The 25,931-nt window shown below is 49.0% G+C and overlaps 10 protein-coding genes across 10 annotated transcripts; 6 read left to right on the top strand and 4 right to left on the bottom strand.

The window, feature by feature from the left end:
* Window positions 1-1,045: 1,045 nt before the first annotated feature.
* EDB93DRAFT_1076125 (uncharacterized protein) lies at window positions 1,046-3,507 on the top strand (the record flags this gene model as incomplete). Its single annotated transcript, XM_041445212.1, has 6 exons — window positions 1,046-1,200; window positions 1,328-1,421; window positions 1,476-1,540; window positions 1,590-2,638; window positions 2,723-2,982; window positions 3,034-3,507. The coding sequence occupies 6 exons, from the start codon at window positions 1,046-1,048 to the stop codon at window positions 3,505-3,507; spliced, it is 2,097 nt and encodes a 698-aa protein (XP_041312689.1).
* Window positions 3,508-3,898: 391 nt separating this feature from the next.
* On the top strand, window positions 3,899-5,752 carry EDB93DRAFT_1117220 (heterokaryon incompatibility protein-domain-containing protein). The gene is made up of 2 exons (XM_041448370.1): window positions 3,899-4,025; window positions 4,075-5,752. The coding sequence occupies exon 2, from the start codon at window positions 4,241-4,243 to the stop codon at window positions 5,678-5,680; it is 1,440 nt and encodes a 479-aa protein (XP_041312688.1). The 5' UTR covers window positions 3,899-4,025; window positions 4,075-4,240; the 3' UTR covers window positions 5,681-5,752.
* On the top strand, window positions 5,753-8,028 carry EDB93DRAFT_1117218 (uncharacterized protein). Its single transcript, XM_041448369.1, has 7 exons — window positions 5,753-5,939; window positions 5,992-6,394; window positions 6,454-6,468; window positions 6,527-6,620; window positions 6,683-6,758; window positions 6,815-7,467; window positions 7,522-8,028. The coding sequence occupies exons 2-7, from the start codon at window positions 6,213-6,215 to the stop codon at window positions 7,876-7,878; spliced, it is 1,377 nt and encodes a 458-aa protein (XP_041312687.1). The 5' UTR covers window positions 5,753-5,939; window positions 5,992-6,212; the 3' UTR covers window positions 7,879-8,028.
* A 100-nt stretch (window positions 8,029-8,128) lies between these two features.
* EDB93DRAFT_1117191 (exoribonuclease 2) lies at window positions 8,129-12,594 on the bottom strand. Its single transcript, XM_041448368.1, has 16 exons — window positions 12,530-12,594; window positions 12,431-12,479; window positions 12,245-12,382; window positions 12,163-12,167; window positions 12,005-12,107; window positions 11,838-11,951; window positions 11,629-11,780; window positions 11,453-11,578; window positions 10,889-11,402; window positions 10,121-10,835; window positions 9,990-10,070; window positions 9,877-9,934; window positions 9,684-9,829; window positions 9,328-9,631; window positions 8,707-9,274; window positions 8,129-8,590 (listed from the first exon to the last, which is right to left on the bottom strand). The coding sequence occupies exons 1-16, from the start codon at window positions 12,530-12,532 to the stop codon at window positions 8,349-8,351; spliced, it is 3,318 nt and encodes a 1,105-aa protein (XP_041312686.1). The 5' UTR covers window positions 12,533-12,594; the 3' UTR covers window positions 8,129-8,348.
* A 196-nt stretch (window positions 12,595-12,790) lies between these two features.
* On the top strand, window positions 12,791-14,703 carry EDB93DRAFT_1283252 (uncharacterized protein; the record flags this gene model as incomplete). Its single annotated transcript, XM_041454469.1, has 7 exons — window positions 12,791-12,817; window positions 12,849-13,310; window positions 13,360-13,539; window positions 13,592-13,719; window positions 13,774-13,865; window positions 13,925-14,191; window positions 14,248-14,703. 7 exons carry the CDS (start codon window positions 12,791-12,793, stop codon window positions 14,454-14,456), a joined length of 1,365 nt encoding a protein of 454 aa, XP_041312685.1. The 3' UTR covers window positions 14,457-14,703.
* Window positions 14,701-15,730, bottom strand: EDB93DRAFT_433871 (mitochondrial 18 KDa protein-domain-containing protein). The gene is made up of 3 exons (XM_041456353.1): window positions 15,496-15,730; window positions 15,168-15,439; window positions 14,701-15,091 (listed from the first exon to the last, which is right to left on the bottom strand). The coding sequence occupies exons 1-3, from the start codon at window positions 15,640-15,642 to the stop codon at window positions 14,863-14,865; spliced, it is 648 nt and encodes a 215-aa protein (XP_041312684.1). The 5' UTR covers window positions 15,643-15,730; the 3' UTR covers window positions 14,701-14,862.
* A 95-nt stretch (window positions 15,731-15,825) lies between these two features.
* On the top strand, window positions 15,826-17,858 carry EDB93DRAFT_1075984 (uncharacterized protein; the record flags this gene model as incomplete). Its single annotated transcript, XM_041445194.1, has 3 exons — window positions 15,826-16,166; window positions 16,216-16,666; window positions 16,731-17,858. 3 exons carry the CDS (start codon window positions 15,826-15,828, stop codon window positions 17,856-17,858), a joined length of 1,920 nt encoding a protein of 639 aa, XP_041312683.1.
* A 178-nt stretch (window positions 17,859-18,036) lies between these two features.
* Window positions 18,037-20,157, bottom strand: EDB93DRAFT_1117175 (uncharacterized protein). Its single transcript, XM_041448367.1, has 4 exons — window positions 19,612-20,157; window positions 19,350-19,561; window positions 18,696-19,286; window positions 18,037-18,633 (listed from the first exon to the last, which is right to left on the bottom strand). The coding sequence occupies exons 1-4, from the start codon at window positions 20,117-20,119 to the stop codon at window positions 18,406-18,408; spliced, it is 1,539 nt and encodes a 512-aa protein (XP_041312682.1). The 5' UTR covers window positions 20,120-20,157; the 3' UTR covers window positions 18,037-18,405.
* Window positions 20,158-22,347: 2,190 nt separating this feature from the next.
* On the top strand, window positions 22,348-24,688 carry EDB93DRAFT_1075907 (SAICAR synthase-like protein; the record flags this gene model as incomplete). The annotated part of the gene is made up of 3 exons (XM_041445190.1): window positions 22,348-22,461; window positions 22,514-23,797; window positions 23,864-24,688. The coding sequence occupies 3 exons, from the start codon at window positions 22,348-22,350 to the stop codon at window positions 24,686-24,688; spliced, it is 2,223 nt and encodes a 740-aa protein (XP_041312681.1).
* A 393-nt stretch (window positions 24,689-25,081) lies between these two features.
* Window positions 25,082-25,746, bottom strand: EDB93DRAFT_1117164 (ubiquinol-cytochrome C reductase UQCRX/QCR9-like protein). The gene is made up of 4 exons (XM_041448366.1): window positions 25,675-25,746; window positions 25,577-25,616; window positions 25,425-25,519; window positions 25,082-25,370 (listed from the first exon to the last, which is right to left on the bottom strand). The coding sequence occupies exons 1-4, from the start codon at window positions 25,678-25,680 to the stop codon at window positions 25,317-25,319; spliced, it is 195 nt and encodes a 64-aa protein (XP_041312680.1). The 5' UTR covers window positions 25,681-25,746; the 3' UTR covers window positions 25,082-25,316.
* Between the last annotated feature and the right edge of the window lie 185 nt (window positions 25,747-25,931).

Below are 25,931 nucleotides of genomic sequence, written 5' to 3'. Positions count from 1 at the left end.
AAAATCTTCGTGGAGTGAGCTGCCCAGACGCCATGTGATTTCCTGGTTGAAATCTGAAAGATGTTTGTATACAGGAGGCTGATAATGTGAGCCGCTTTTTCGATGCAATAGCAGAGGGACTGACCTTCATAGGCCATTGTTTCTTCCTAGTTCGTCTCGAAGCTTGACAGAAAGCATAGGCTACCCATGACCTGACCGAGGGCACTCTCTTTTATCTGGTGCTTTGGTGGTATGCCGTAGTATTGAGAAGCGGGCCATCAATCCATCAAAGTCCAAGCAATGACATACATGATTTGCCCTCAGAAGACGTTCATGAGCCTACCAGGGATACTTCATTCCCAAAGAAGTGCTACCGGTGACCACTTATACCCTCCAGTGTCACTAAATCATTAATGATGGCCAGACAGATTCATGCAGATCCTGACGTATGCTCCCTGATTTGTCGCTTCGATAACTAGTCAAACGATACCCTGACAATGCTGCATCTAGCTTTCGGAGACAAATACAGAAGAGGATCCAATCTTACTGGAGCTTCTTCGCGGAAAAGGATGATTTCCTGGTACGTCGGAAGCATCTGATCCATGCATTTATGAGACAGACTTTTTTTCTTTTAATGAGATTGATGGTTCAACGTGACAAAATCGTACTCGAGAACGGTATGCAGGCTGGAAGTGATTAGGTAAGCTAACCAACCCTTCTCAAGTCAAGACAATGATGATGCTTCCCTCTAACACCCATGCGCACAGTCAAGTTTTTGTTATGTTACATCTCAAGTATGTAGTGAGCTGTTAAAAGTACGAGTTAGGTCCCAGGTAAGTTAGACTGAGGGTACCGGCATACGTTCGCCCCACCAGCCGATCAAATACGGTCTATTTGTGATAGGAACAAAATCAGCGCTGAAAACTCGGCCATCGCCAGCAATTGTCTCGATATAGCGCAACACGAGGCAGGGTAGGGCTACAGGGTCAATTTATTAGATGAGGCCTCTTATCAGTGGCATCCCCTTCTCTCCCAGCTTCCCTCATCTTCAGAACTAGAGTGCACAATGAACGGAACAGGAGGATTTGCTTCACCTCAACAGCAACCGCAACAGCAGCCTCAGCCATACTCGCCTCCGTCTGGCGGCCAGATCGCGCCTGGATCTATCACTTACACAACATCCACCAGCGCGGATGGTCAGGTTACATATCATCCCTTCAGGTATGATCGACATCTCTCTCGCAAACTAGCCTTATCGTAACCCATCGATGTTGCAGAGCGGTACCTGCAAGGCAAGTGGTTGCGATGTTAACGAGATCGCGTCGCCTGATCAGATTATGATGTGCAGCTATCAGACACCCCAAGGTGTTGTGCATGGTATCCAATGGGTCCCTGCCGAAGCCACACAGATCTTGCCAGCGGGTGCTCAGCCTGCCAATGCAGTGAGTCCTCAGATTGTTCCAGTTTTGCCCATGACTACTGAGGGTGCGACTCAGGAATTCGCTGCATCCTTTAATCGCGGCCAGCTCAGCAGGGATGAAGAGAAGGAGCTCGAAAAGTGGTATGGTTCGTTCAATTCAATGTTGCTTCAGACACTACATCTCTTCCAGGAAACGCTCTGAGGAGAAGCGCAAAAAGAAAGAAGAGAAGGCATCCCTAAAGAACATCGCGAAACAGATTGAAAAGGACGAAATAGAGATCCGCATGTCGCGCGAGAGGGATACTCATGTCAGAGAACGCAAAAGGAGCTTCTATGGAGAAGCACCTCCCTCTGGATACGCGATGCCGGGGACCGCTGCGTACGGCACCTATGGCAATCCCGCAGATCTTGACCGCAGATTTGGAGATCTCGACGTAGTAGAGCGCAAGGAGGTTACCTTTGCTGCGAGACCCAGAAAGATTTCTCAGAGTGGTCCAGGGGGATACTCTTCCCCTCCCGCCACCTACAGCAGCCCAACAGGTTATCCAACAACTGGAGGTGCTAGCCCTTACAACCGTGCAGCCTCCCCTTACAGGCCTGTAGGTAATTTCGCCACTTCACCAAATATGAGGCCGCAAGAATTCCCCTCCGCGTACCCTGGTGGACCGGATCCCATGGCGAGGGCGCCTTCTCCGTATGGTGCCCGAGCACCCTCTCCTTATGGTGCTAGAGCGCCTTCTCCTTATGGGGCTACAGGACCCCCTCCCAGAGCGCCCTCTCCTTATGGTGCTACAGCGCCTCCTTATGGTGCCAGAGCGCCCTCTCCTTATGGTGCCAGAGCGCCCTCTCCTTATGGTGCCAGAGCGCCCTCCCCTTATGGTGCCACAGCGCCTACTCCTTACGGTGCCAGAGCGCCCTCTCCTTATGGCGCCAGAGCACCCTCTCCTTATGGGGGACCACCCTCTTCTTATGGTGCTCGAGCGCCTTCTCCAATGCCGCAGGTGCCCCGTGGTCCTTCTCCAATGCCGCCGCGTGCACCTTCTCCATACGCACGCCCCGTATCCCGTGCACCGTCCCCATACCATGGTCAACCGCCAACATCGACCTATCCTCCTCCTCATCGCGCTCCTTCGCCATTTGTCCCTCCTGGCCAAATTCAATCAGTATACCCCCGTGGGCATGTCCTTGAAGGCCAGCCTATCGCGGCCCCTCGGTCGCGAGCACCCTCTCCAATGCCTGGTGCGCCTGCTGGGCCAGGATTCGCCTCATCCCCACGTATGCCCAACGCAGGATTCACTTCATCCCCTCGTATGCCCAATGCAGGATTCCCCTCATCCCCCCGTATGCCCAACGCAGGATTCCCTTCATCCCCCCGTATGCCCGGTGCTGCCACAGGAGGAGAATCACTACAGCTCGCTGCTCCGGAGGCATTCTCCCGTCCGCCCAATGCCGCCCAGCCTTACACCCCGTTCAGCGTAATGAGGATCCAAGATATGGACAAGTTCTACGATCAGATTCCTCGCATGCCACTAGTGCTGGACACTCATGACGTTTACCACCAGGATTGGATCAGATTCATGAATGTACGTGGTGACAGACTTATTGATTGGCATGTCAGCTCACTTTCACTCCAGGATCTTGCTCTTGCGTGGGCTGGCAAGATGCCCATCCATGAGTTCTCCAAGGGGGGGATTCCTCCAAAGCGTACCTCACTTGTTGCAGATTTGATCAATCTGTGGAACGATTCATTCTTCCGTGCCCGTCGCGTTGAGGTGGTCCTCTACAAAGGCCGCGAGCGACGCTCAGGTCCGCACACAGGGACCATGGACAAAAACCTTCCAATGCCTGATCTTGACCTCGACTCTGATTCAGACTCGTCGGATTCTTCTTCTTCTCTCTCTTCGGAGTCTGACGACGGGTACTACGGTCGCGGTGGTGATCTCGCTGAATCCAAGAGAAGGCGCCGGGAGAAGAAGGAGGAAAAGAAGTGGCGCAAGAAGGAAAAGAAGCTCAGGAAAAGGGTCAAGGAACGCGAGAGGCAGTACGCGTTGTACTTGAACTACATTGCTCCTCGCGACATGCCTGTTCCAGGAAATTACTATGGTTGACAGAGCATGCAGCGCGTGAAGCCAGTAACGTCGAATTTGTTGATACTTTAGTTCTTCATTGTCACTGTACTACTACGGACTGCGAATCAATTTGTTGCCCGGTCGAGCTTAAAGCTGGCTGAGGACGTTGTGTTATTAATATTAGGGTTCCGAGAACTTTTTGAGAATCTCGGGCTCTATTCCAATTGATGACCCGGCCGGAGGCTCTGCGCACTGTTCCGTACAGGATCATGACACCCTGATATCAACATCATTGGACGCTAGTCGCACGCCAAGGCACCCCATACACGGAGATGAGCGTCAAAGAGCTCCACCGCCGTATTGGATTTCCGACGAGCACGAGCCTTTGTGGTTGGCAGTGCACGTCATTCGACTAGATTCACGCAAACTTACGATAATAACGTTGTCACATCATGATGGAGATAAGGGAAGACACGATAGAAAATCAATGACAAGACAGGAACTACAGGCCTACAAGTAGGCGATCTTCAAGACTGCGGCGTTCGATATTGCACCATCTTTATCGTCGCGTCAGATATTTCATACTCGCCCCAGGTAAGAACTCACCTAATGGTTTGTAGTTGATGAGTTGACACAAGCTAGAAACATCAGGCCATTTGTGGAACATCTCTTGACGTTCACGCAGGCCAGTGGTAGCACGTGTGGTATGCATTATTATAACACTGTCGTATCATAATTCATTTTGTGGCCCTTCAGCTTCTAGGGATTTATCATGAGTGATTCCGCACGAAGACTCGTCCAGGAGTTCGACCAATATGTGATGAACCATATCCCAATCCGCCTCATACGCCTATCAGATATGGCGTTCGTGGGGCGTGATGATGTGAGGAAGCACTTCAGGAGCTCTGTTCCTCACACGGATCCTTTCGGGGTTTATAAGCCCTCCCGGCTTGTCAAATATGCCATTCTATCTCACCGATGGCTGGATTCGGGAGAGCCAACGTACGAAGACATGAAGGCGGGCAAAGCAACAGGTCCGGGATATGAGAAGCTGAAGAACTTCTGTGAACAGGCCAAGAAGTACAACGTGGAATTCGCATGGTCTGATACCTGCTGTATCGACAAGAGCAGCAGTACTGAGCTGGACGAGTCGATTCGCTCCATGTTCCGGTGGTATCGTAACTCGGGAATTTGCATCGTCCATTTAGCAAAAAGTACAACCATCGAGGACATATTGCATGACGAATGGACAGAAAGGGGCTGGACATTGCAAGAACTCCTTGCACCCTTCCATATCAAGTTCTTCAATAAACACTGGAAGCCTATGACGAATGATTTAAACGACAAACGAAAGGAAGCAACCACCAAGTTACTGCAGACTCTGGAGAAAGCCACTGGCATTCCTCATCGTGAAATCTACTGGCAGTTCAATCCAGGTCCGTTCAAGGTGGATGAGCGGATGGTATGGGCAGCCAGACGCAAAACAATGAGGGTTGAAGATGTAGCATATTCTCTGATGGGTATTTTCGATGTCAGCCTACAAATCGCATATGGAGAAGGAGGGGACCGAGCATTCTGCAGGCTCATCGAAGCCATCATGCAGGCTGGTGACCATTCCGTCCTCAATTGGAAGGGCACAGCTGCAAAACATCACAGTTCAGATGTTATCCCTCGATCGCCGAGAAGCTTCCTGAACCGTCCAGAGTTGAAGTTGGCTAGTGGCGGGCGACTGGAGATGACTATGAACGGTCTCGGCCTACGAATGCCTCTGGTGATACTTCCTCTCAGTCTCCCGCCTTCGACAGTGGCTACTGGCACGGGGCGTGCCCGCATCACATTCGACTGCCCGTTGTATCCCAACATCAAGGTTGACATCAATGTTAACAACTCTGTGGGCCACGGCCAGTATCGATATGCGCTTGGGATCATCAACTACTCACTTGTCAGGGATGGATCATTGCGTGAGGTTGTGGAAATGCAGGGCAAGTCGGCCGGATTCCCGCTCAAGTGCCGGCCAGTAGATCCGTTCAACACATCCACTTGTCCACCCAGAGGAACCGGCGTTGTTGGGTTTGGGTTCCAGACTGTACACGTGGAACAGACATTTGGACCGTGGAAGAAGATACGTGAGGAGGGCTTGATTGAGATCAATTTTGCAATCACACCGCGTTTTCACATTGAGCGTAAATACCTGGAAACCGTCCACCTGTAGCACTGACCTGTACTCCTAATACCATTTAAGTATCATAAGGAGAGTTGAACTTGGTACATGCAATGAACTCCGCTTTAAACAACATTAACTCTAGCCTACATGGTCTACCCGAGGCACGGTAGTCTTCCCTGGACCGCCTGTGCTAGCGATATGCTGAGACATAGGACTAGCAGCTCCAGAGTTGTCGCTATCAACATACATACGCAAGTTAAGGCGCCTTGCCCATTTTGTCGTTATCACTGACTTTCCAGTAGTATGGGTACGTTATCCCTTAGAAGGAACACTCAGGTTTAATCAGGGACAAATGATAGGAATATCGTTGTCAGTGGAAGGCTCTGTAAGCCAAGGCTGCGCCTGTCATGTCTGCTCGCGCGCTGGGGCACGTTCTGATGGGAAGACTATCGGGAAGACGCCTACCCTAAGGCGGGCCCCTGGGTCATAACTCAAGTGCAATATTTGCTGCCCAGGCGTTCAAAGTGTCTTCTACAGTTCCCTTCCCTCTGACACGCTTCCATCATCAACAAGGTGCGCAATGGTGGCAGAAGTAGAAGGATTCATAACTCTTGAGCCGCAACCCCAGTCGCACCCGCCCTCTCAAGCATCTAATTCTTACATCGTACATCATTGGGCTACAAATGGCCAGATCACTCCTGGAACCATCACCTACACGACGAGCAGTAATGCAGACGGTCACGTTATAAATCATCCTTTCAGGTATGAACGTGTATCTGGCAGATATCGCTAAACTTCATCTTGAGCTTTTGAACTTGCAGGGCGGTGCCTGCAAGGTAAGTTGTTTACGATTTGATATTGACAAGATTTTCCTGATTCAATCACGATGCACAGCTATCAGACCTCCCAAGGAATTGTGCATGGTCTTCAATGGGTTCCTGCTGATGCCACACAGATCTCGCTAACAGGCGCTCAGCTCTCCAATACAGTAAGTTTTCAGATCACCTGAGTATTGTCCCCTGACCATTGAGTACTGAGCATATGGATTAGGGACTTGCGGCAGGATCCTTTGATCTCGATTCTTTGCGTAAAGAGGATGATGCGGCATCTCAGAAGTTGTATGAACGTATGTCTTATATGCCTCGGGTGTCTGCTCGATGCCGCTAACTGTAAGGCTGGAAGAAACCCTCCAATCCACTCTTCCCGGTGCACCTGATACCATCGCGATGGCAGCATCCCTGTTTTCCCCTCGAGGGCGCTCTCCTCAAGGTACTCGTGCGCCTTCTCCAGTGTCGCTACTACAACATCCTTCACACTCACGCTCTCCTTCCCGCGCGCCGTCCACATACCAAAGTAGTCAGCAGTCGACGTCACCCTATCCTTCCTACCGCACTTCTTCGTCTGGTGTTGACATTCACCCGCATGTGCCACCCCCATACCAGAGTCGTCGGCAGTTGGGATCAAGCTATCCTCTCCAATACACTCCTTCACCTTATGTCCCCCCTCCACAAGTTGTATACCCGCACGGGTATGCCTTGGATGATCAGCCTATTTTGGCTTCCCAGTTGCAAGTACCTACTTCATTTCCAAATATACCTTCTGGACCAGGATTTTATTCATCCTCGCGTATGCCCATCGTTACAGTCCATAGAGAATCAGTGTCACACCCTTCTCTACATCCGTTCGCCCGTACACCAAATACTACTCAAGCTTACGCTCCATTCAGCATGACAAGGATTCAAGGAATGGATCAATTTCTCAGCCAGATTCCAAGCATGCCATCGGTGCTCAATACCCATGATGTTTACGACCAGGATTGGAGCACATTTATGAATGTACGCGGTTATGGAGATTATTTCAGTGACGTATCAGTTCATTATCCGTTTCAGAGTATTTCTTTTGCGTGGAAGGGAACACTACCCCTTCCCACGTTTGCCAGGGGCTTTTTGCGGAGCTCAATTGTTGCAGATTTGATTAGTCGGTGGAACAATTCCTTCTTCCTTCCCCGCCGAGTAGAGATAGTCCTTTACAAGGGCTGTGAGCGACGCTCAGGCCCGCACGCAGGGACTGTAGACGATCGAGTCTCGTTGCCTGCATCAGAAAATGATAAGTACTCGTTATACTTGACCTGTGTGACGCCTTATACAGTTGACGGCCGACTCAGGTCGACCAGTTACAATACCCATAGAGCCTACGGTAGCTCAATGGCAGCCCACAACCCTGTAACTTATGCCTACTATTACTGATGGAATAACAAGCTTGCAAGAAGGTAGATATGGGATTGTTGATCTTTTCTATTGTTATTTGCATAATATAACCATCTTACTGTGTTTCTCACTACACGGCATAACCCAGAATTATCCCAATCACTGATGCCAGTCACCGTTTGCACGCTGAAAGTTTGTCAAATAATTTACCTGGTACGCGTGAATGTGGTGGTGTATAGTTAGACCAAGCCTAGCGGCTTGCAGGACCGTAGACGATAAATATTCATTCACCAAGTTGAATAGGACCAAGGGATGGCAGTCATTTGAGTGATTCTTGTGACATCCAAAAACTGATATGACAGGGCGATACAGCCATTTTCATATCGATGTAGCGAGTCCATATCGTTGGTATAATCAGAAAGAAAGCAGATAAATATATATCAATGGCCTATAATACAAAATATCTGCGAAGGAAATATTAACGAGAAGCAGTATGCAAATAAGTTACTCTAGAACCCTCGGCCCCGGCCCCTTGAAGGGTTCTGATAACCTCCTCCATTGTAGCCACCTCCATAGCCACCACGAGCCTGTCCGTCATTCTGATTTCCATAACCCGTGTAGCTACCGCCGCTATCTTGTCCTCCTGAACCACCATAGCTACCTCGGCTCGTGTGGCCACCGTAGCCCCCGTAACCACTATTCGCCTGTCCACCATATCCTCCGCTGCCGCCACCGTACCCACCAGAGTAGCCTCCACGGCCATATGCCGGTTGATGAGCGTTTTGAGCATAGGACGTAGAACTTCCATACCCAGGACTGCCGCCACGAGGAGGGCCGCCACGGGGAGGACCACCGCGGGAGGGCCACTGCGGTTTGGTGGCATTCCACGCGAGGGAGGGGCACCTCCTCGAGGGGGTGGACCACCACGGGACTGGCCAGGATAATTATTACCATAATTTTGAATTGGTGGCCTTCCATTGGAGCCATAGCCTCCGAATCCTTGTTGGGGCCCCTGAGTGTACGGCGTTCGAGACTGGGTGGTGGTGTATGAAGAAACATATGATATTGGAGTTTGCGATTGGCTATGAGTGCTGCCGTACCCATGTCCGTTGTTGTAAGAGCCGTTCTGGTAGCCACCTCGCCCGCGACCGCCACGATCCATACCGCCCCCTCGACCATGTCCTCGGCCCCTCCGAGCTAGATCCTCGCCAGTAAGCTGTCTTGCAGGTTTTATAACCCCTGGAAGAAACATCGATCGATGAGGAGAGAGTTGCTTTGGGAAGAAGTATAACGCGGAGAGAGAACGATCATTTTTAATATCTTGCAGATCCATGGAAGTCAAAGGGGAGTAATACGTCGAGCCAGGCAAACAATCGGGGTTTGGTAGAACGCTACCGCTAATGCCTTTAGACAGGTTGGTAGGTATGAGTTGAGGCTGGGTAGTTGTAGTCAGTAATGAAACTGGTTCTGGTCGAACTGACAGCATACCTCTTTCTCCTTGCGTTTACCATACAATCCCTCGAAGAATGGATATATTGAATGCTCATCAGCGACAAATATGACATTTTGACCCCAGCTGTTTCTTCGAACTTCGTCCTCGGTGAGCTTAGGGTAGTGCTCGGCCATCGCATCTAATAGCCTTTTCTCGTCTATGAAAGGCAAGAGCGCAACACCTTGCCACAACATCTTCTTCCCATTCATATCGATCTGGAAAGTCGATGGGTAGAAATCATGAATTGGAGATTCTTCGTTTGTCATGAGATCGTGGAAAATTTCAGGTATGTGCTTGCGACTGGCAATACTTGTGAGCTATGTAGTCAGATCATTAATCAATGTGAACGTACCTAGCAGGGGGGAAAACACCCATAAGTTGCTCGTACGGTTTGAATGGCTGTCCGAGGGTAAACTCCAGCTCCATGTTCTCCAAACCTTCGAAGTCCGACGCGAAAGGTGCAAAATGGTATGGGTAATACCACTGCCACGAGGGGGTCTACTACCGAGTCAGCAAAGAAAGGCAAATCGGCGGACGGAGCTCACCCCTTGATAGTAGTAATGCAGAACCCACGCAATACCTTCGACATAGTGTTTTGTTAGCCTTTGCGCAGGAGAGTCAGCCAGGTTTGTGCAGAATCGATAACAAAAGCGCCCACTTTCTACGGAAATCATCGTCGTTTTCTGATATGCCAAACTTTTGCTGATAGTATCGCTTCTTATACCCGGGTTCATACAATCTGAGGAAATGTTATTCACAGCATTGGATAATTTCACAGCTTTTGCATACCTCACGTTATCGGTCTGCTCAACTGAGCCATCGGCCCTGACTACCAGGGCGTAAGACGCATCTTCGTTATCTTCAGATGACTCCTCATCAATACCAGCCACTTCATCGGTATCATCTCCTTCGATATCTTCAAGCTTCCGCTTGATGCCAGCGACAGGTGTTACAGGCTCATCAGCTGGAAGAGTTATAGGATTATTGGGCTCGACATCCATGTCACCAGCCCCATCATCAACGAATTCAAGTGCTGATGGAGCATTCCCAAGACCTGGAATGTCTCCGTCATCCATAAGTTCAGGGTCTGTTTTGGGTGGAGGGGTAGGAACAACTGGCTCAGGTTTAGGAGCAGAAGCACTCTGTTTCACAGGAATGAGACCAGATAGCTCAGCCTTGAGCATCTCTGCAGCACTCATGTTCGCCATCCGAATAGCAGCTCGATTGGCAACTACATCACGATTCGAACCAGCCAGTGCTTGCGCTGCAACTGGAGCAACTTCAAGAGACTGAGCATTACGCGGTGCTCCGAGACCAATAGAGTCGGCCTTTGCAGCAAAAGCATTATCTGCACGTTGGGGAAGAGATGATAGTGATGTAGTGGATGCAGTCAGACCAAGTTTCGCAGACGGGGCGGCAAACTGAATATCGCCCGCAGCGTTCTCTCCAGACCCAGACTTCTCAATTTTACGACGTTTCGCCTCTTGATCTTGGCGTTGCTCAGCTGAGATATGGTAAGTCTCTAAGGCTTTGACGGATCACATTATAGATACTCACTCTCTTGTCGCTTACGGAAGATCTCATCTTCTCGTCGCGCCAGTCCCTCTAATATGATCTGCGCACGACTAAGCACTAATTGACCATGGTTCGTTAGATATCCACCCATTCTGGGTAACTCCATCTTCCAGATCCTCAAGAGAGTATCAATCGCTCCTTCGCGAATCTCAAGTGATGGCAAATGCGGCAAGAAATCGTTGCCGACAAAGAATATGAGCAACACCCAGTCATCAATAGCCTGTTCCAAATCGAAAGGGAAGGGCGTATTGTTCACATTCAACTCGGATTCCAGATACTCGCGCAGAATGGCGACATCGAGGAAAATGAACGGTTTTTTTTCCGGTGGAGGAGGCTTTTTAATCTCTGATTTCAGTGCTGTACATTGAGCGGCATAGTGACCTTCTTGTCCACATATTCGGCACCCGGAACCTTTGTCCTGCGAAAACACGTCTTCCCGAAGTACTCGGAAATAAGGTTCATGGGTCGCGAGTGCGAGCATAATGAGATCAGCATCCTAAACATGCGGTCAATAATGCAGAGCACGATGGCTGGGAATCAACCCACCAAACCATAAATTACATGTCGAGTATTAGGGTCATGACCGGGGTTTGTGCGTTGTCTGCGTATGAAATCCATAATCTTATGTTCTCCTTCTCCAGGTACACTGGCATCTGAGATGATGACTTGTAGCTATACCAGAAATGAATCAGAAAGATACCAAGGAAATGCTCCCTACGTACGTCTTTCCACCCTGGGTCAGTGTTCATCTTCTCCACCACCCAGTACCGTAACGACGATGTTAAAAGGTCCATGAACGGCGTACCAGGTGTGATAGCGTTCGAGTCCCAAGATTCCTTGTTTTTCTCGTCATCGGTAATAATCTTACCCATGGCTGCAATGATAAAATCAGTCAGAAACACAGCATAGATTCGCTCTGAGAACAACGCACCTTCCCACTCAGCGACAGCAAGTTTATGAGCTTCCGCCTTGTCTTTTGCTTCTTGGGCAGTCCTGAACCGTCTACTCCGCTGTTGGTTCATCTTGGCACGAGGGGCGACTCCATCTAAATGCACTTTGCGTAAGTTCGTGGTATGATACAATAAATACTAAGCGCACCAATAGCCATAAAAAGAAGCTTGCGTGGCCGCACCATGTTGACCACTCTGTTAGTGTATTTGAAGACTTCAAGCATCATTTCCTCCTCCGTTTCGGGAGCCGGCTGTGGGAGACGAGTTAAGGGGTGAACCAAGCTTGTAGAACAATTGTATGCGTACCTTGCCTTCGGGATGAGTGCAAGGATGAACCTGTGAGTGCAGATAATCAGCCACGAAAAACGTATGTACTTCCATCACTCACGATACCAGTTCATGTCCAGGTATAAGCTGTCGAATTCCTCGCCATTGGGGTTAGGTTGTGTGATGTCAACGGGAAGTTTGATAGGATCTCCAGCTGCGTCGAGAACTTCCTCCTCCTCCGCTTCAATGACAGATGTTACTGGTAGCTGTTAGCCAAGCAAATACAAGTTAAGCACCGATTGCTCACCAATTTTCGGATACTTCTTGCTTAACCAACGGAACAGTGCGGGAACACCCTATAAGCAAAGTCAATAGAAGCACAATTCACAAGTTTTAGAGGACATACCATTGTACCGTAATAATTCCAATATAAACGAAAGATTATAATGTGATCGTTCACGAGCAAGGACCTAGCGTCGGCACGACGCCGACTGCCACACAACGCAAAATGATGGCCGTGAGAACATAAGCTGATGTAATTAAAATTCCCACGTCCCCAGACTATGACTCGGTATGATTGGAAACGATCAAGCACAGTTGAATGTAATGTCTACTGCACTTCTGATCATCAACCCTTTGACTTTGTCAGATCTACTCTGCTTAAACGATGAGCGCAACTAGCAACCATTACGACGTCTGCTCTTCCTTCTAAATCTACAATCAAGCTCGCTCCTACTCAATCTCATCCCGATGCATCATCATCTCAGGCCCAGAATCAGCCCCCCAAGTCTCAAAAGCAGATGACCAAAGCGGAGAGACGCGAGCAACAAGAGCGTCAGAGAGCTGCAAAGGCTGCCACCAAGGCAGCTGGCCCACAACCCAGCGGATCTAATCAGAATTCTGCTCAGGCAAAGAAAGGCGCACCACCCGCTGCAAGCACTAGTGCTTCTGTCAAGAAAGGTGGAAAGGGTCCTGATGGAAAACTGATAAAGGACACAAAAGACACTACATCCGATGAGTCTGCTCGTGGTTTGCGGATATTCTCTCATTTTGGCCTCCCCAAACCTCCTGGCCCTAGCAAGGGAGATATACACCCCACTATCATTCGCCTCGGATTGCAATTTTCGGAGTTCAAGATCGCAGGGGCAAATGCGCGTTGTATTGCGACCCTGACTGCATTTAAAACTGTACATTACGATCGTCCTGGTCTACCGAACGTTACTGACGTCTATCAAGGTGATACAAGACTATATCACTCCTCCTAACAATACGCTCTCAAGGCATCTCTTGACACATCTTTCGCCTCAAATCACCCATCTTGTTTCTGCTCGCCCCATGTCTGTCACTATGGGTAATGCCATCCGGGAGCTCAAATTAGAGATCAGTGGATCGGATATCGACCTTCCCGAACAGGATGTTGGTGTCAATTATTTGTTGCTGTCGTATGTACCGCTCATTTGCTCTTCAGGCGAAAAATCTCCTTTGTCAAAAGATAGATGACTACATCAGCGAACGAATTACTATAGCAGATCAAGTTATCCAAGAGACTGCAGGGACCAAGATTAAAGACGGAGACGTCATTTTGACGTATGCTCGGTAATAAGCTTCACACTTTCCCGTTATCATCAGCTGATATAGTCATGTGCTTAGATCTTCAGTTGTAGAACAAGTTCTGGTCGGTGCGTGGGATGATGGGAAGCAATTCTCGGTTATGGTTGTCGATTCCCGGCCAATGCTAGAAGGTAATGGACCCTATTATTATAGCCCCGTTTGTGATCTCATGCTGTAGCCTATGGAATAGGAAAGAAGCTTCTCTCCGTGCTTTCTGCCATGGGCATCCCTTGCACTTATCTCCTTCTGCCATCCATCGGATCTGTCATCACAGAGGTATCGACAGTCTTAGTTGGTGCTCACTCCCTACATTCGAACGGTGCCGTATTTTCCCGTGCAGGCACGGCCCTCGTAGCCATGATGGCAAAACAGCACAGCGTTCCTGTCGTCGTTTGCTGCGAGACATACAAGTTTGCAGAAACAATCCAGCTAGATAGTTTTACCAAGAACGAGCTCGGTACGTTCCCAAGTAGTTGTTATCTTTCATCTCAAACTGATGTCAAGACCCTGTAGCACCAGCTGGCGATATATTTTCGTCCTTCCCCCTCACACGATCAAAAGATACGCTCACTCTCAACAAACAACCCAATCTTGAGATTCTTAATCCGCTCTACGACCTGACGCCCCCTTCGAGTATCACAGCAGTCGTGACAGAAGTCGGAGTTATTCCGCCAAGCTCCATCAGCTCGATTCCACTCGCACTCGGTCGCACTACGCTGTAACATATCGCACATAGCATTTTATCTGATCATGACTAGGAAGTTACAATCATACGATTTAATTGCAAGTGGTGCATTGACATTGTCTATTTATGCCCTTTGTTCCGCTGGAGTGCTGGTCATCATGCATCACCAGTCAGCATTTGTCAGATAACAGTATTTAAATTTATTATTGTTGCTACTTACCCGGATTGTGCAGGCCTCGGAGTTTGATGTCAGCATGGTCAACAAACTCTTCTGAGCATGGGCCCCACTTCGGCATTAGCTGTCCAGTCCCAGTACTGGCACGAGAGGTTCGGCGTTCGAGGGAGTATCCACACTATTAATGGCGACGATAATCCAGTGCTTTAGAGACAGGATATAGGGTAAACAGTAGATAAGAAAAGCGATCTAATTAGTACGATTACCACTATGATTTCTCTCTAATATCTTGACTCTCAATTAGCCTCTTCTCTATCCACTCGAATGCTTTGTCCGTTGCCGTCTCAACGGGGTGATCGAATATGTACGGCAAGAAAGGAACGATAGCAAGTCCACTGATAGTTGGACCCCACGTCTTCAATCTCTTGTTTTGCACGTTCGTGAAAGCTTTCTTTGCTTGGTTGACTGCGGTGTGAATAGTGAATGCGGGTAGAGCCCTGTGCGTGATAGGAACATCCAATGAGAACGACTCGTCGTAACGAAAGGGCGTAATAGTCAGGAACGTGCACGTACATTGATGCTACAGATTGAAAAACCGCACGTTTGACGGCTACCATACCTACTCTTGTCGGCTCGGAGAAATGGGCGGCTTCTATTGGGCTGGGTCCACGTCTATGGGTTTTATACGCTTCGTAGCTCACGTCGCTGGTATGACTCGTCACTATTCGGCACAGATATTGATGAAAGGGCACGCACCCAGCGAGGTATAGCCATGATATACCGTAACATGCAGTAACTACGGCAGGAGGCACTACGGGACGAAATGCCTCTCCGACATCACTGGTCTGTGATCCGTCTTCACCACGAACAAAAGTAAGTCGAGTGATGCGAAGAAACGTACATATGCAATGTAACGACTGCCGGCACGTACTGCAGTCCTGAGACGAGCAGCATATGCCATGTAACGCAGATCAGAGTCTGTGCTGTCTACATTTCTGTCAGCTAGAGAAGAAATTTCATTCTGTGCTTTCTCTGTCATTTGCGACATAGTTGTAAGTATGAGTACTAGACCACTGTAAGCCTACTGGGATTGAAATTACATAATTTGAAATCGAGGGGTCATTTTTCTTGTTTGACTCCGTGTTATGTAACGAAAGCAAGTCAGTCTCACCGACACTCGCCGACTCTAACAATAATGTCCTTAACAGCCCTTGCAGTGCTGGACTCACAGATGGACAACATCGACATCCCTCGTAATTTTCCCTCTCAAGATGACTCTACAGCAAAGATCAGCGCATATTATTCTCTTGTCTTCCCAAACATCACTTTCTATCTTCAGACCCTGACCGTAACTATTGGACGACGCTGCATACCCAATGCGTCTACATCTGCTGGCGACAACAGTCCTGTTGATGTCGATTTGGGACCTCTCAAGAGTGTATCCAGGCTCCATGCCAAGATCGAGTACGAGGAGGACGAAGAGCGCTTTGTTCTCGTCGTCGTAGGCAGAAACGGCGCTTGGGTGGACGGTGTTTGGTCTGGAAGCGGTAGCAGAGTTCCTTTGGGGGAAAGGTCGGTATTTGGTCTCTCATGAGCGGGAGCGTGTCTGACCGTAGATCAGGTCTCAAATACAGATAGCTTCTAGGACTTTCCATTTCGTGCTCCCACCCCCTCCAGCACCGGAGGACTCGCCATCCCCGAGTTCGAATTCATCAGTGCAGCGCGCACGTTCACCTTCTGTCGATATTACGTCTATATCACCGCCTTCCTCTCTTCCCTCGAATTCGCCGCCCCCCGTCTCCGTACCAGTTCCGCCGCCAAAGTCGCCAGACCCTCAGCTCCCAAATACGAACAGCATATCCAGGGTAAAGACAGCGCCAAAAAAGCGCAAGAAATCAGACCTACCTATACCGAAGCCAGAGGTTATGCCCCCCAAACCTCAATTCACATACGCTCAGCTCTGTTATCGAGCTATTAAGGCAATGGGCGGCAAGGCAACGCTGCAGGATATATGTTCGTGGATGATGGAGACTTATGACTGGTATCGTTACAACGAGGGTGCAGGGTGGGAGGTGAGTTATCTTATCTCTGATATTACATTGCATCCAACAGTCCAATGGCTCACCTGTATTTCAGAACTCTGTTCGACACAATTTATCATCTGGCCGTGCATTCAAGAAGATGGAGAGAAGTTCTGGAGAGCGAGGGAAGGGATTTTATTGGTCCGTGGACGAACAATATGAACACACCTTCGAGGAGCAAGAAGCCCGATCACAAGCTGCATCATCAAGTACGGGTGGTAAAGACGGAAAGGGTAGGAAGAAGGATAAAGCAGCTCCCCTAGAACCCGCACTCAAGCGCAGTGTCAAGGGCGACATCAAAGGTGTTACTCTTCCGCCACCGCTAACATCAGCGCCGCTATCATTCAAGTCTTCTAATTCCTCTATACCGCACACAAACCCGTTGACGACAGCCCCACTTGCGAGTCCTTTCACGACCACACCCATCATTAAGTCAGAGCCTTTTACAACAACCAAGCTCACTTCAACAGTGCATCCAGCACCAGGAGCCACATCTCCGCATGTGGCTCCTGCTCTAGCATCAACTCCCTCATCGGAATCTGCCGCATGTACGGCATCTAGCGCCGTATCTGCGCCCTTCTCAGCATTACCGGCATCTGTTTGCCTACCTATCATTGTCGGACCTGTTCCACCTTCGCATCCTTCGTCCTCGAACCCTGAGCAGGCACAACCTATCATTCTTCATAACAACACCCTCATACTATCTCCGACGATCTTTTCACATTTGTCTCCAGAGCAGCTCAGAGAGCTCGAGGCTCTTGGTGCCCAGAAAGCTTTAGAAATATTACAAGGTCATATCGTGCGATATCTCAAGGAGAAAATGACACGTGGACGCGGGCGGACCAAACGTGCGAGAGGTGGCCGCGGGGGTCCGCCCGGATCTCGTGACAACAAAGCCTCTCCAACAGGTGGGCCATTTACCACTACACCGCTCCCATCACGAACACCTCAACTAGTCACGGTACCGGGTTTTGAGAGTGCCCAGTCTCAAGCACCAGCTGCCCATCCGCCAACTGCTGAGGGCGTTGCTGTCAGTGTCATGGAGAAGCCTCCTGTGCCTGTGCCAATAACATCATCTGCACCTGCCCGTCGAAGCGAATCTCCTATCATTGTTGTGGATGATGTTGATTCGGCTGATGAGGGTCCCGCGATGAAGAAGCGGCGGATAAATGTAGTTTGTTAGCATCATCATCATATCAACCGTTCATTTCCCACACCATGGTCATTACACGCCTTCGTTTTGACTTACTTTTACCGATCCACTATAGTTCATGCGATAATTTGACTCGATAGTAGCATACGATACTCATGGAAACATGATTATGATTCAGAGGACTATAGATCAGAATCTACACAGAACTCGTTGGGCGTGCGCATTCGTGAGACGTAGCTAATGCAAAAGGAGAGCAGCCAATCGGAAGGAACATGTTAGGGGGTAGTACTAATGAAGTGCACAAAGTGAATGAAAACAGTGAACGTCAACGTTCGAAAAACAAAACCACGACAAAGAGCATATGTGCATATGAAACCACAGAACGACAAAGCACAAAACCACGACAAAAAAAGCAGAGACAGCTAATGTGAGACAACAGCACACGCCAAAAACGGACAAACGGATACCGTCGGCCATACCGAGTGCTGGCGCCTGCGAAATTTCTGGAACCCAGGATCCCGCAGCAGCGGCCATCCCACGAGTTACCTTCCTTCAACCTGTTCTCCTCCCTTCACCTTCACCTACGTGTCTGGGGGTATCTCTCACCGCGGAACCGCTGCGCAAAGTTGTCGAGGATGCGCGTTCCGATATTGTAGGCTTCCGTTCCGTTCATCAGATATTCGGTCAACACAGCGGTTAGGTGCTTCTCAAGACGAGCATCCTCGACTTCCGCACGAGTAGCCCAGTCCTTGTTCTCGTCGATCTCTTTCAGCAGATTCAAAATCTCGCCTTTAGACATAATCTCCTGTTTCCGAAAAGGTGTGTGGATTAGCGTTCATTGCCACGATTGCAAAGAGAAACACGCACCACGTTATCATCGAATAAAGACTCCAAACGCGCGTGGCGGATTCTCTTCAATGTTTTCGCCCACATACGCACTTTTTGGGAGATCGCCGCCGCATAGGACCATGCTCGCTGAGGATCAGCTTCGACCTCGTCGTCTGACACCTCCATATCTATATCCTCCACCTTGACCCTGCTGCTCGACGCTGCGGTACTCCCACCCAGGGCCGGCCTCTTATAACTGCGCACCACATCCGAAACCCCACTCCCTCGCGCCGAATGCGTTGGTGCTCGAGTGTCATCAAGAGACACGGAAGGCTCTGGACAGTTATTGTATGCATCCGCTATGGATTTCGGACCGTCCGGGATGACCTCATCAGTAACTTCGACACTGCTGGACGAAAATCTGCCCGAAGACGATGTCGGTTCGATTGACGAGCGTGGCCCGGGCGAAACATCGCTTGTGGCTGAATCTGAGTGGAGACGAGGTTGTAACGCTCCTTTCTGCTTTAGGCGTTTTTGAGGACCGCCTTCGGAGGCATCGCTGGATTCCAAGTCGAGGCGGCGCTTCGCTGTGTCAGCTTTGATGTCAATGAACGTCAATAGGATCTGAGTCTAAATACAATGATAGGCTTTGGCTCAGTACCATTTTCAAATTTGTACAGCATTAATACTTACATTTCTTTGCTTCTCTGTGCCCTTTTGACTTGTAGGTTCCTTTTGCAACAGACCATTCTTCTTAGCATTGCCTAGGCTAAGGTCAATGATATCTTCTGTGACTGTGGGAACAAGTGGGGGAGTGCCATTGACATCAGTAGTAGTAGACTCCACAGTGTCATTTGATTGGTTGAGCACTGCCTCAGATACCACTGGCACCAGGCTTTGGGGTTCTGATTTGTGAAGTTAGAATCAGATATCACTAAAGGCATGTTTGCATCACCTGCAGTAGCATAGCTATCATGAATGACACTAGAGTCAGTAGGATTGACAGGTCCCCTAGCTTGAGCTGCTTGTAATCGGCGCAAAAAAACGAAGCGCAAATTTGGATCCTTGGGCATGGCAATGATGGAGGAACCTTGATGAGCAGCTTGAGATGTGCCAGTGAGCTGAGGGCACAGTGGTTGGTAAGTTTGAGGTGGTGGCTTGTAATTAGACGAGGCAGAACTTGCACTAGAGGTAGTAGGTGCTAAATTCAGACACTCCATAGCACCTGCAATAGTTCCAGTATCATGTCGGGAAGGATAGTAGTCAGAGGTAACAGATGAAGCAGCAGTAGCGAATGCAGGATTAGCTCCCTGAGATTCCCTTGCAGGAATGCCCCTGGTATACACCAATGGGTCTGACCATTGAACATGGTGTCCAGCAGAATGATTGTTCTGTGACTGGACACTTGCATCAGAAATGGCAGAAGGTAAAGCCTTGGAAGGGGTGCTTGAAGGATGTGTCATGAGGGGAGAAAGCTTTAGCTATGGTAGTGGTATCTGATTGAGGGAGGAAACAATAAAATAGGGACCCATATCGCAATTTATAGTGGAGTTTGAACTTTATTAGTAATCTGACTCATTCAGGTTCTTGATCTTCTGGAAGGTTCTCAATTCTCATGCCAAGCAATTCTTCAACGTGAGTCAAGTATCTGCATTGGCAGTGACAGGTAGAGAGGATATGCTTATTTTAATGATGTGATGTTTCTCTCTGATCCCACTGTATATTGCCTCTAAAAATTATGTGCATTGTATATCCTAGCATAAGGCAGGATATTTCTGAAGCTCATTTCATTACTGAATAGTAATATTCACCACTACTCATCTGTTTCTGGCGACAATAATTCTCCCACTGCTGCCAGTGAAAATTTATTTGAAACAAAACTAAACCAACACCATTCTGAATTACTTTGTGCACCATTTGCATTAATTTATCACTCATGTCAGCCTTCATTGGGCCCCTTCCCAATAGTGCATTTGACTCTTTTGAGTCATGCCATTAAGAACCACACTGCCAGAATGCAGGATATGACCATCTGATCAAGATATCAAGATTTAAATACAATACATGGACTCAGAGTGAACACCACTCATATGGCCATAGGGCTGGATGGCAAAAACTGAGACTTCTACGATAAAAGTTGGAGGTAGCAGGCTTTACCATGTCAGCCACGGCCTACTAGTATAGCACTGCTTACACATTAGTGCACGAGCCAAGGAAAGTGCGTCTATAAAAAAGTGTATGTATGTGCCTGCAGAAGGGAACTTGCGACTGTAGACACAACTCGAGATAACAACGACTTGACACATAGATATCTGCCTAGTGTACGCGCAATGCCAAGTCGTAGTCGGCATCCCCCAGCGTGTCCCACATGCCTACTATCCATATTCAAACCCTACATCTCAGATTTGCGCCGTTCCCCTCCAAACACCGGTCCGCTTTATAAGAATATGTGAAATTTGAAGCGGCAGAATTCAGATACAAGTTTACAACTCACACATGCACGGTATCTGACACGCTGCATCAGAGAACCGACCCGGGGCGTTACGTTGATTGCAGGGCCTTTGAGACGTAATATATGACTTTGTATTGCTTCTAGCGATGGAAATGAAGGTCATGCGCTGCATATAAGTTCCTCACCGGTCCTCTGATGTACCCTAACTTATCATCATGTCCATAGTGAGAGTGATCGTAGCTATTCGCAACTATGAATGCGAAGACGATGGACGCCCATGGAATACCGGATGTCAGCGGCACACCGCGGAGCTTATCTGCACGGAGGCACCATCAACTCTCAGTATGGTGAGGATGAAGCTAGTGGCTAAAGTCGGAAGTTGGTGACGATCCATCATGGGTTGGGTTTAGCAGGCATTCGGAATTCTCCTATCCAATTTGCAAAATGTTGAGTTCACTGTTGTCGTACTCGGTCCCCACGGGGTCCAATGGGCCAGCACTTTGGTATCCGCCTACACCTTGATTACACGTACTAACCACAATGTTAAGGGTGGGAAATGGGGGGCCACGTTCTAGGCTGAGGTTGAAGAATGTGCGGCTAAATGCACACGGGCGCAGGATACATGCATGTAAGCAGTGCAAGACCGTGCATGCTCTCATTCGTCCTTGATGAAAAGTAAGGTGGGATGACTGCGGCGAAGACGAAGCTTACTCGGTTTGATCCAGAGAAACGATTTCATTTGCCGACTCGGGATCAGGTCACCGGTCGTGCCAGGGTATTTTGTCGAAGTACGTTTGCAAGCGAACGTGCGATGGGATAGGACCCATGGCACCCCATGTGATTGGACGGCTGAGTAGAAAAGTCCGTTCAAACGTTTGGATTCAGGATTCTTTCATTCCTACAAGGTAAGATGCATCCTTGTCACTCGATGAATTCTCTGCATTCTGTGCTGAAATGACTTTGAACAGATACAGGTTGCTTGGAACTTTGTGCTTATTAATCATCATCCCGACAAATCTTCAAACCACGTGTCTCGTCGATATCGTCATTCATCATTCTTCAAAACTCTGCTCGTATAATAACTCGTGCAGGTCACCCACAACTCACATAAAAATCTTTGTCTCGCAGCACAAGGATTAATATCTACCAGTGCTTGTATTCATTCCAAAAGGTCAAAGCTGATCCCTAGTCGGGCACAGAATTAGCTACCATCGCGGCTTGGAACAAAAGCCACTGAATATGACATTCGGTGCATCAGATGAGACTCTTCCACATATCCCTCTACGTCCTTTCCGAAACCAAGTCGGTGGCCACAGCGCGATCTACAGATTTACCAAGCGTGCTGTGTGCAAGGTGTGTCTGCTTAATGCTCTATCAAGATCTGTTTCTTATACATCTTATATAGCCGCTGGTTTCGAGAGAGAATCAGTTTTATGAAGCTGTTGAGCGAGAAGCACCCCCATTACTTGGATTCATTCCACGTTATCTCGGCGTGATGCTTGTTACTTACCGACGCGTATCCAAAGGCTCGTTACCAGCCATCAACTCGAATGCACCTGACACGCATACTCTTCATCCTCATTCGACCTATCCGCCGCCTCCCGACTTTCACACATCTAATTCCTACCTTTCTCATCCCACTGAAGGGTCGACATCGCAGTTCCTAGAAGACGATGATGTGTCGAGCCATGAAACATCCGATGAAATGCCCGAAGTGGTGCTTGATCGTAATCGTCACATTATTCCTGAATGGGTTCTCCACCTTGACGGACCGAAACACGATCGTCTGCGCGGTGTGATTGCATCAACACCTGACCTTGTGCGACAACAGCCTTCATCAGTGAAGTGCAGTCCTTCCTCGTGTCAGGCTACCACACCCCTCCAGGAGGGGGAGCCGCCCACCCCTTCCAATTCACCCGAATGCTCCTCAGGTACCCTTCCAACGTCATTTGCGGAACCCCATCCAGTTCATCGTACATCAGTACAGGAGGGGACCCACCCGCCTTCCTTGCAGCAGGAAACTCCTAGTTGGTTTGGGGGAACAGGGTTAACGATGGTTAACACAAAGCTCAAAGATCACGTCTTTAACACCATTCTCCGTAGGTTCCAGCGTCGGAATCGCGCCAAGTGGTCCACGAAGACAGAAGACGAGGGTGAGATGGCGGATCATGAGGGTCGTCCGACTTCCTCTACCCGACGTTCTCGCTCACATCGTCGGAGGCACCCTGTGGGACAAGCGGAGAGGCTGAAAGGAGAGGAAGGAAGTCTTCAGATCTCCTCCGTTCTTCCGCGTGTCCAGAGTGAGTCTGCTATAGACTCAATGTATGTACAAGAAAGTGCCAGCGATAGGGATTCCCTTACGCTTGAAGATCAGCACCAACTCGTCCTCCCTTCCTCCCTCACAAGACATCGAAGTCGGTCACGATCTTTCGGGTTTTCTAGCCCTGTAACACCTGTTTCCAGTAAACCTCCGTCCACATTCAACTTTGATGACTCGATTACGCGTCAAAATCATTTCATTTGCATGGAAGATTTGACTGGTCGGTTAAAACGCTCGTGCGTTCTTGACCTGAAGATGGGGACACGACAGTATGGCATGGACGCGACGCTTGCCAAGAAGAAGAGTCAACGGAAGAAGTGTGACCACACGACGAGCAGGCCCCTAGGCGTCCGGGTCTGTGGTATGCAGGTCAGCATATATATATATATAGATGGGTGCGAAATTTAGAGTTGACTAAACTGGTTTACATTCAAGGTGTGGAACAACGCCACACAATCATACGTGACCCAAGACAAGTACAGGGGCCGAGACGTAAAAGCTGAAGAGTTCGAGTCAGTGTTGACGTCTTTCCTGCAAGATGGGGAACGTCTCCTCGTCTGGCAGATTCCTGTTCTTCTCCAGAAGCTCTATGCTCTCGCTCGGATTATCAATCGGCTGAGGGGCTTCAGGTTCTACGGCTGCAGTCTCCTCCTTATCTATGACGGAGATCGTGAGGCACAAGAAGCGTTCCGAACATGCGCTCTTGAGCACCCTTCATCCCGTAGTAAGCGTGGAGAATCGATGGAGCGATCCAGTACGCGGTCCAGCGCCAGTGACGAGCGGCCCTTGTTGCGCCGTACTCATAGCGAAGACCTGCTCGTTGGTCCAGTTGGCAAGCGTTCCAGCGGGAAGCGAAAGCGCGGCGAAGTCAACGTCCGCATCGTTGACTTTGCTCATACAAGTACTGGACGGGATTGGCTTCCTTATCCTCCGCCCGCAGATCGTGATATCATCCATCAGGTGTCAAGTTCCAAGGGTTACCAGGCTGAAGTGGATGTGGAAACGGGGCTAATATATGCTCGGTTCCCTCCTCACTTTCCCGAAGAGCCTGATCGCGGGTTCCTGTTCGGGTTGAAGAACCTTACGGAAACCCTTGCGAACATTTGGAACGAAGAACGTGTTCGTAGGATCAAAGCTTCGCGGGATGATCCGTCTGCTGACACCAGTCAGCTACCTCCTCTATGTGCTGATGGCAAAGAGATCTTTGATGAAATCTTCAGTCGCTTGGATGATGAAGATCCCGGCATGCTCTCCACCTGATACTATATTCTCTCCTGTCCCCAGTGACACCTTTTCTCTTTAGCCGATGCGGTATCTATCGCGTTGTATGTGGTTTTTCGGCATATATTCCACCACGCTTGGGCGTCCGTATTTCTATTCGACTGCCCTCTGCCTGTCTTTGTGTGTCTTCCATCATCATCATCATCATCATTATCATCATCATCATCATCGGTAGACCAATGCTCATTTGCACTTTACAATTCAGCGTCGTATTCTAGCACTGTACCAGACTGTACCTCACCCTCATTTGCATTTATGTAGCGCCGTGTTCCGAGGTATATACTCTCATACTCAACCTATTCAAACACGTAGATATCGATCCCTTCGTTATCGTGTTCGCCAATAGACTCCTGTAATTGCCCCAGTTTGACGACCACAATAAGTTTGGGCAGGTGCCAGCTCGCCGGAATTGTCGGTGGATATATAGAGTCCGTATAGCGGTAATTCATTCAAGTCGCTAGCGAAATGGAAGATACGCGCATCAACACCAAAGTTTCACGATAATATAGTTCTCCATGTTCTTGCACACACCGACGACCGCGAGACAATTCCGGGAAGAAATCTAATAATCATTATGCAAGTCGGTCGCTGACCAACTGGGAAGAAACTACGAGTCTGATCCCTCCTGGACATATTTCGAACGAATGTCCTTCCATTGTTTCTAAAACATGCGGGTATCAGTCATCGAGCAGCATTGAATGTGTCGGCTACTCACCCCCTGGTTCCAACGATCCCAGAAACTGGTCACAGCGACGTCAAAGCCTACATTGAACGCGAAGGCTCCAGCAAAAATGGAAGTGACGAAGACGCCTAGAAGTTTGATTTGGTTACATGACCATGAGCGCTGTAGAGGGTCGGGTCACATACTGTTGCGCTTTGCGATGGTGTTGTAGAATGCGTTAGCAAGCTATAATCGGTGTCCCAGTTAGCGTTGTATCATCGACTCGACTGTTTATTTTACTTACAGCCATAGTTTTTTGTGAGCAGCAAGTTGGATGGAGAGGGTTCTGGACCCGGTGCAATCCGAAAATGTGACAGACTTTACTTTCCCACAGTCCTCGGACGCGTTCAAGGTCTTGCTAATTTCTGCGTTTGCTCAGTTCAAGGATTAGACATGGTCTCACTCTCTCAGCTGAGACCATCAGTGCTCAACGCTGCACGACAATATCTTCATCGTGCTCGCCTGCACCAAAATGCAGTTTTGTCAAAGCCTGACTCCTTC

Source organism: Suillus bovinus (assembly GCF_016758785.1).
Source record: "Suillus bovinus strain UH-Sbo-P2 chromosome Unknown EDB93scaffold_3, whole genome shotgun sequence".
In the NCBI taxonomy this organism is placed as follows: domain Eukaryota; kingdom Fungi; phylum Basidiomycota; class Agaricomycetes; order Boletales; family Suillaceae; genus Suillus; species Suillus bovinus.
The sequence above is the reverse complement of the archived record's forward strand: the minus strand, read 5'-3'. Positions and strand labels throughout refer to the sequence as shown.

Coding starts and splice junctions, on each gene's coding strand:
- EDB93DRAFT_1117220 (XM_041448370.1), top strand. CDS start 4,241: ATGAGTGATTCCGCACGAAGACTCGTCCAGGAGTTCGACCAATATGTG.
- EDB93DRAFT_1117218 (XM_041448369.1), top strand. CDS start 6,213: ATGGTGGCAGAAGTAGAAGGATTCATAACTCTTGAGCCGCAACCCCAG. Junction 6,621..6,682: donor GCGCTCAGCTCTCCAATACA/GTAAGTTTTCAG, acceptor CATATGGATTAG/GGACTTGCGGCAGGATCCTT. Junction 6,759..6,814: donor ATCTCAGAAGTTGTATGAAC/GTATGTCTTATA, acceptor TAAGGCTGGAAG/AAACCCTCCAATCCACTCTT.
- EDB93DRAFT_1117191 (XM_041448368.1), bottom strand. Junction 9,275..9,327: donor GTAAACGCAAGGAGAAAGAG/GTATGCTGTCAG, acceptor ACAACTACCCAG/CCTCAACTCATACCTACCAA. Junction 8,591..8,706: donor TGGAATGCCACCAAACCGCA/GTGGCCCTCCCG, acceptor ATGGCCGTGGAG/GCTACTCTGGTGGGTACGGT.
- EDB93DRAFT_433871 (XM_041456353.1), bottom strand. CDS start 15,642: ATGTCGCAAATGACAGAGAAAGCACAGAATGAAATTTCTTCTCTAGCT. Junction 15,440..15,495: donor GCAGTCGTTACATTGCATAT/GTACGTTTCTTC, acceptor GACGGATCACAG/ACCAGTGATGTCGGAGAGGC. Junction 15,092..15,167: donor TTTCAATCTGTAGCATCAAT/GTACGTGCACGT, acceptor TATCACGCACAG/GGCTCTACCCGCATTCACTA.
- EDB93DRAFT_1117175 (XM_041448367.1), bottom strand. CDS start 20,119: ATGACACATCCTTCAAGCACCCCTTCCAAGGCTTTACCTTCTGCCATT. Junction 19,287..19,349: donor GCACAGAGAAGCAAAGAAAT/GTAAGTATTAAT, acceptor CATTGTATTTAG/ACTCAGATCCTATTGACGTT. Junction 18,634..18,695: donor CTTTATTCGATGATAACGTG/GTGCGTGTTTCT, acceptor TTTCGGAAACAG/GAGATTATGTCTAAAGGCGA.
- EDB93DRAFT_1117164 (XM_041448366.1), bottom strand. Junction 25,520..25,576: donor CACCATCGCAAAGCGCAACA/GTATGTGACCCG, acceptor TCAAACTTCTAG/GCGTCTTCGTCACTTCCATT. Junction 25,371..25,424: donor GGGATCGTTGGAACCAGGGG/GTGAGTAGCCGA, acceptor CGCATGTTTTAG/AAACAATGGAAGGACATTCG.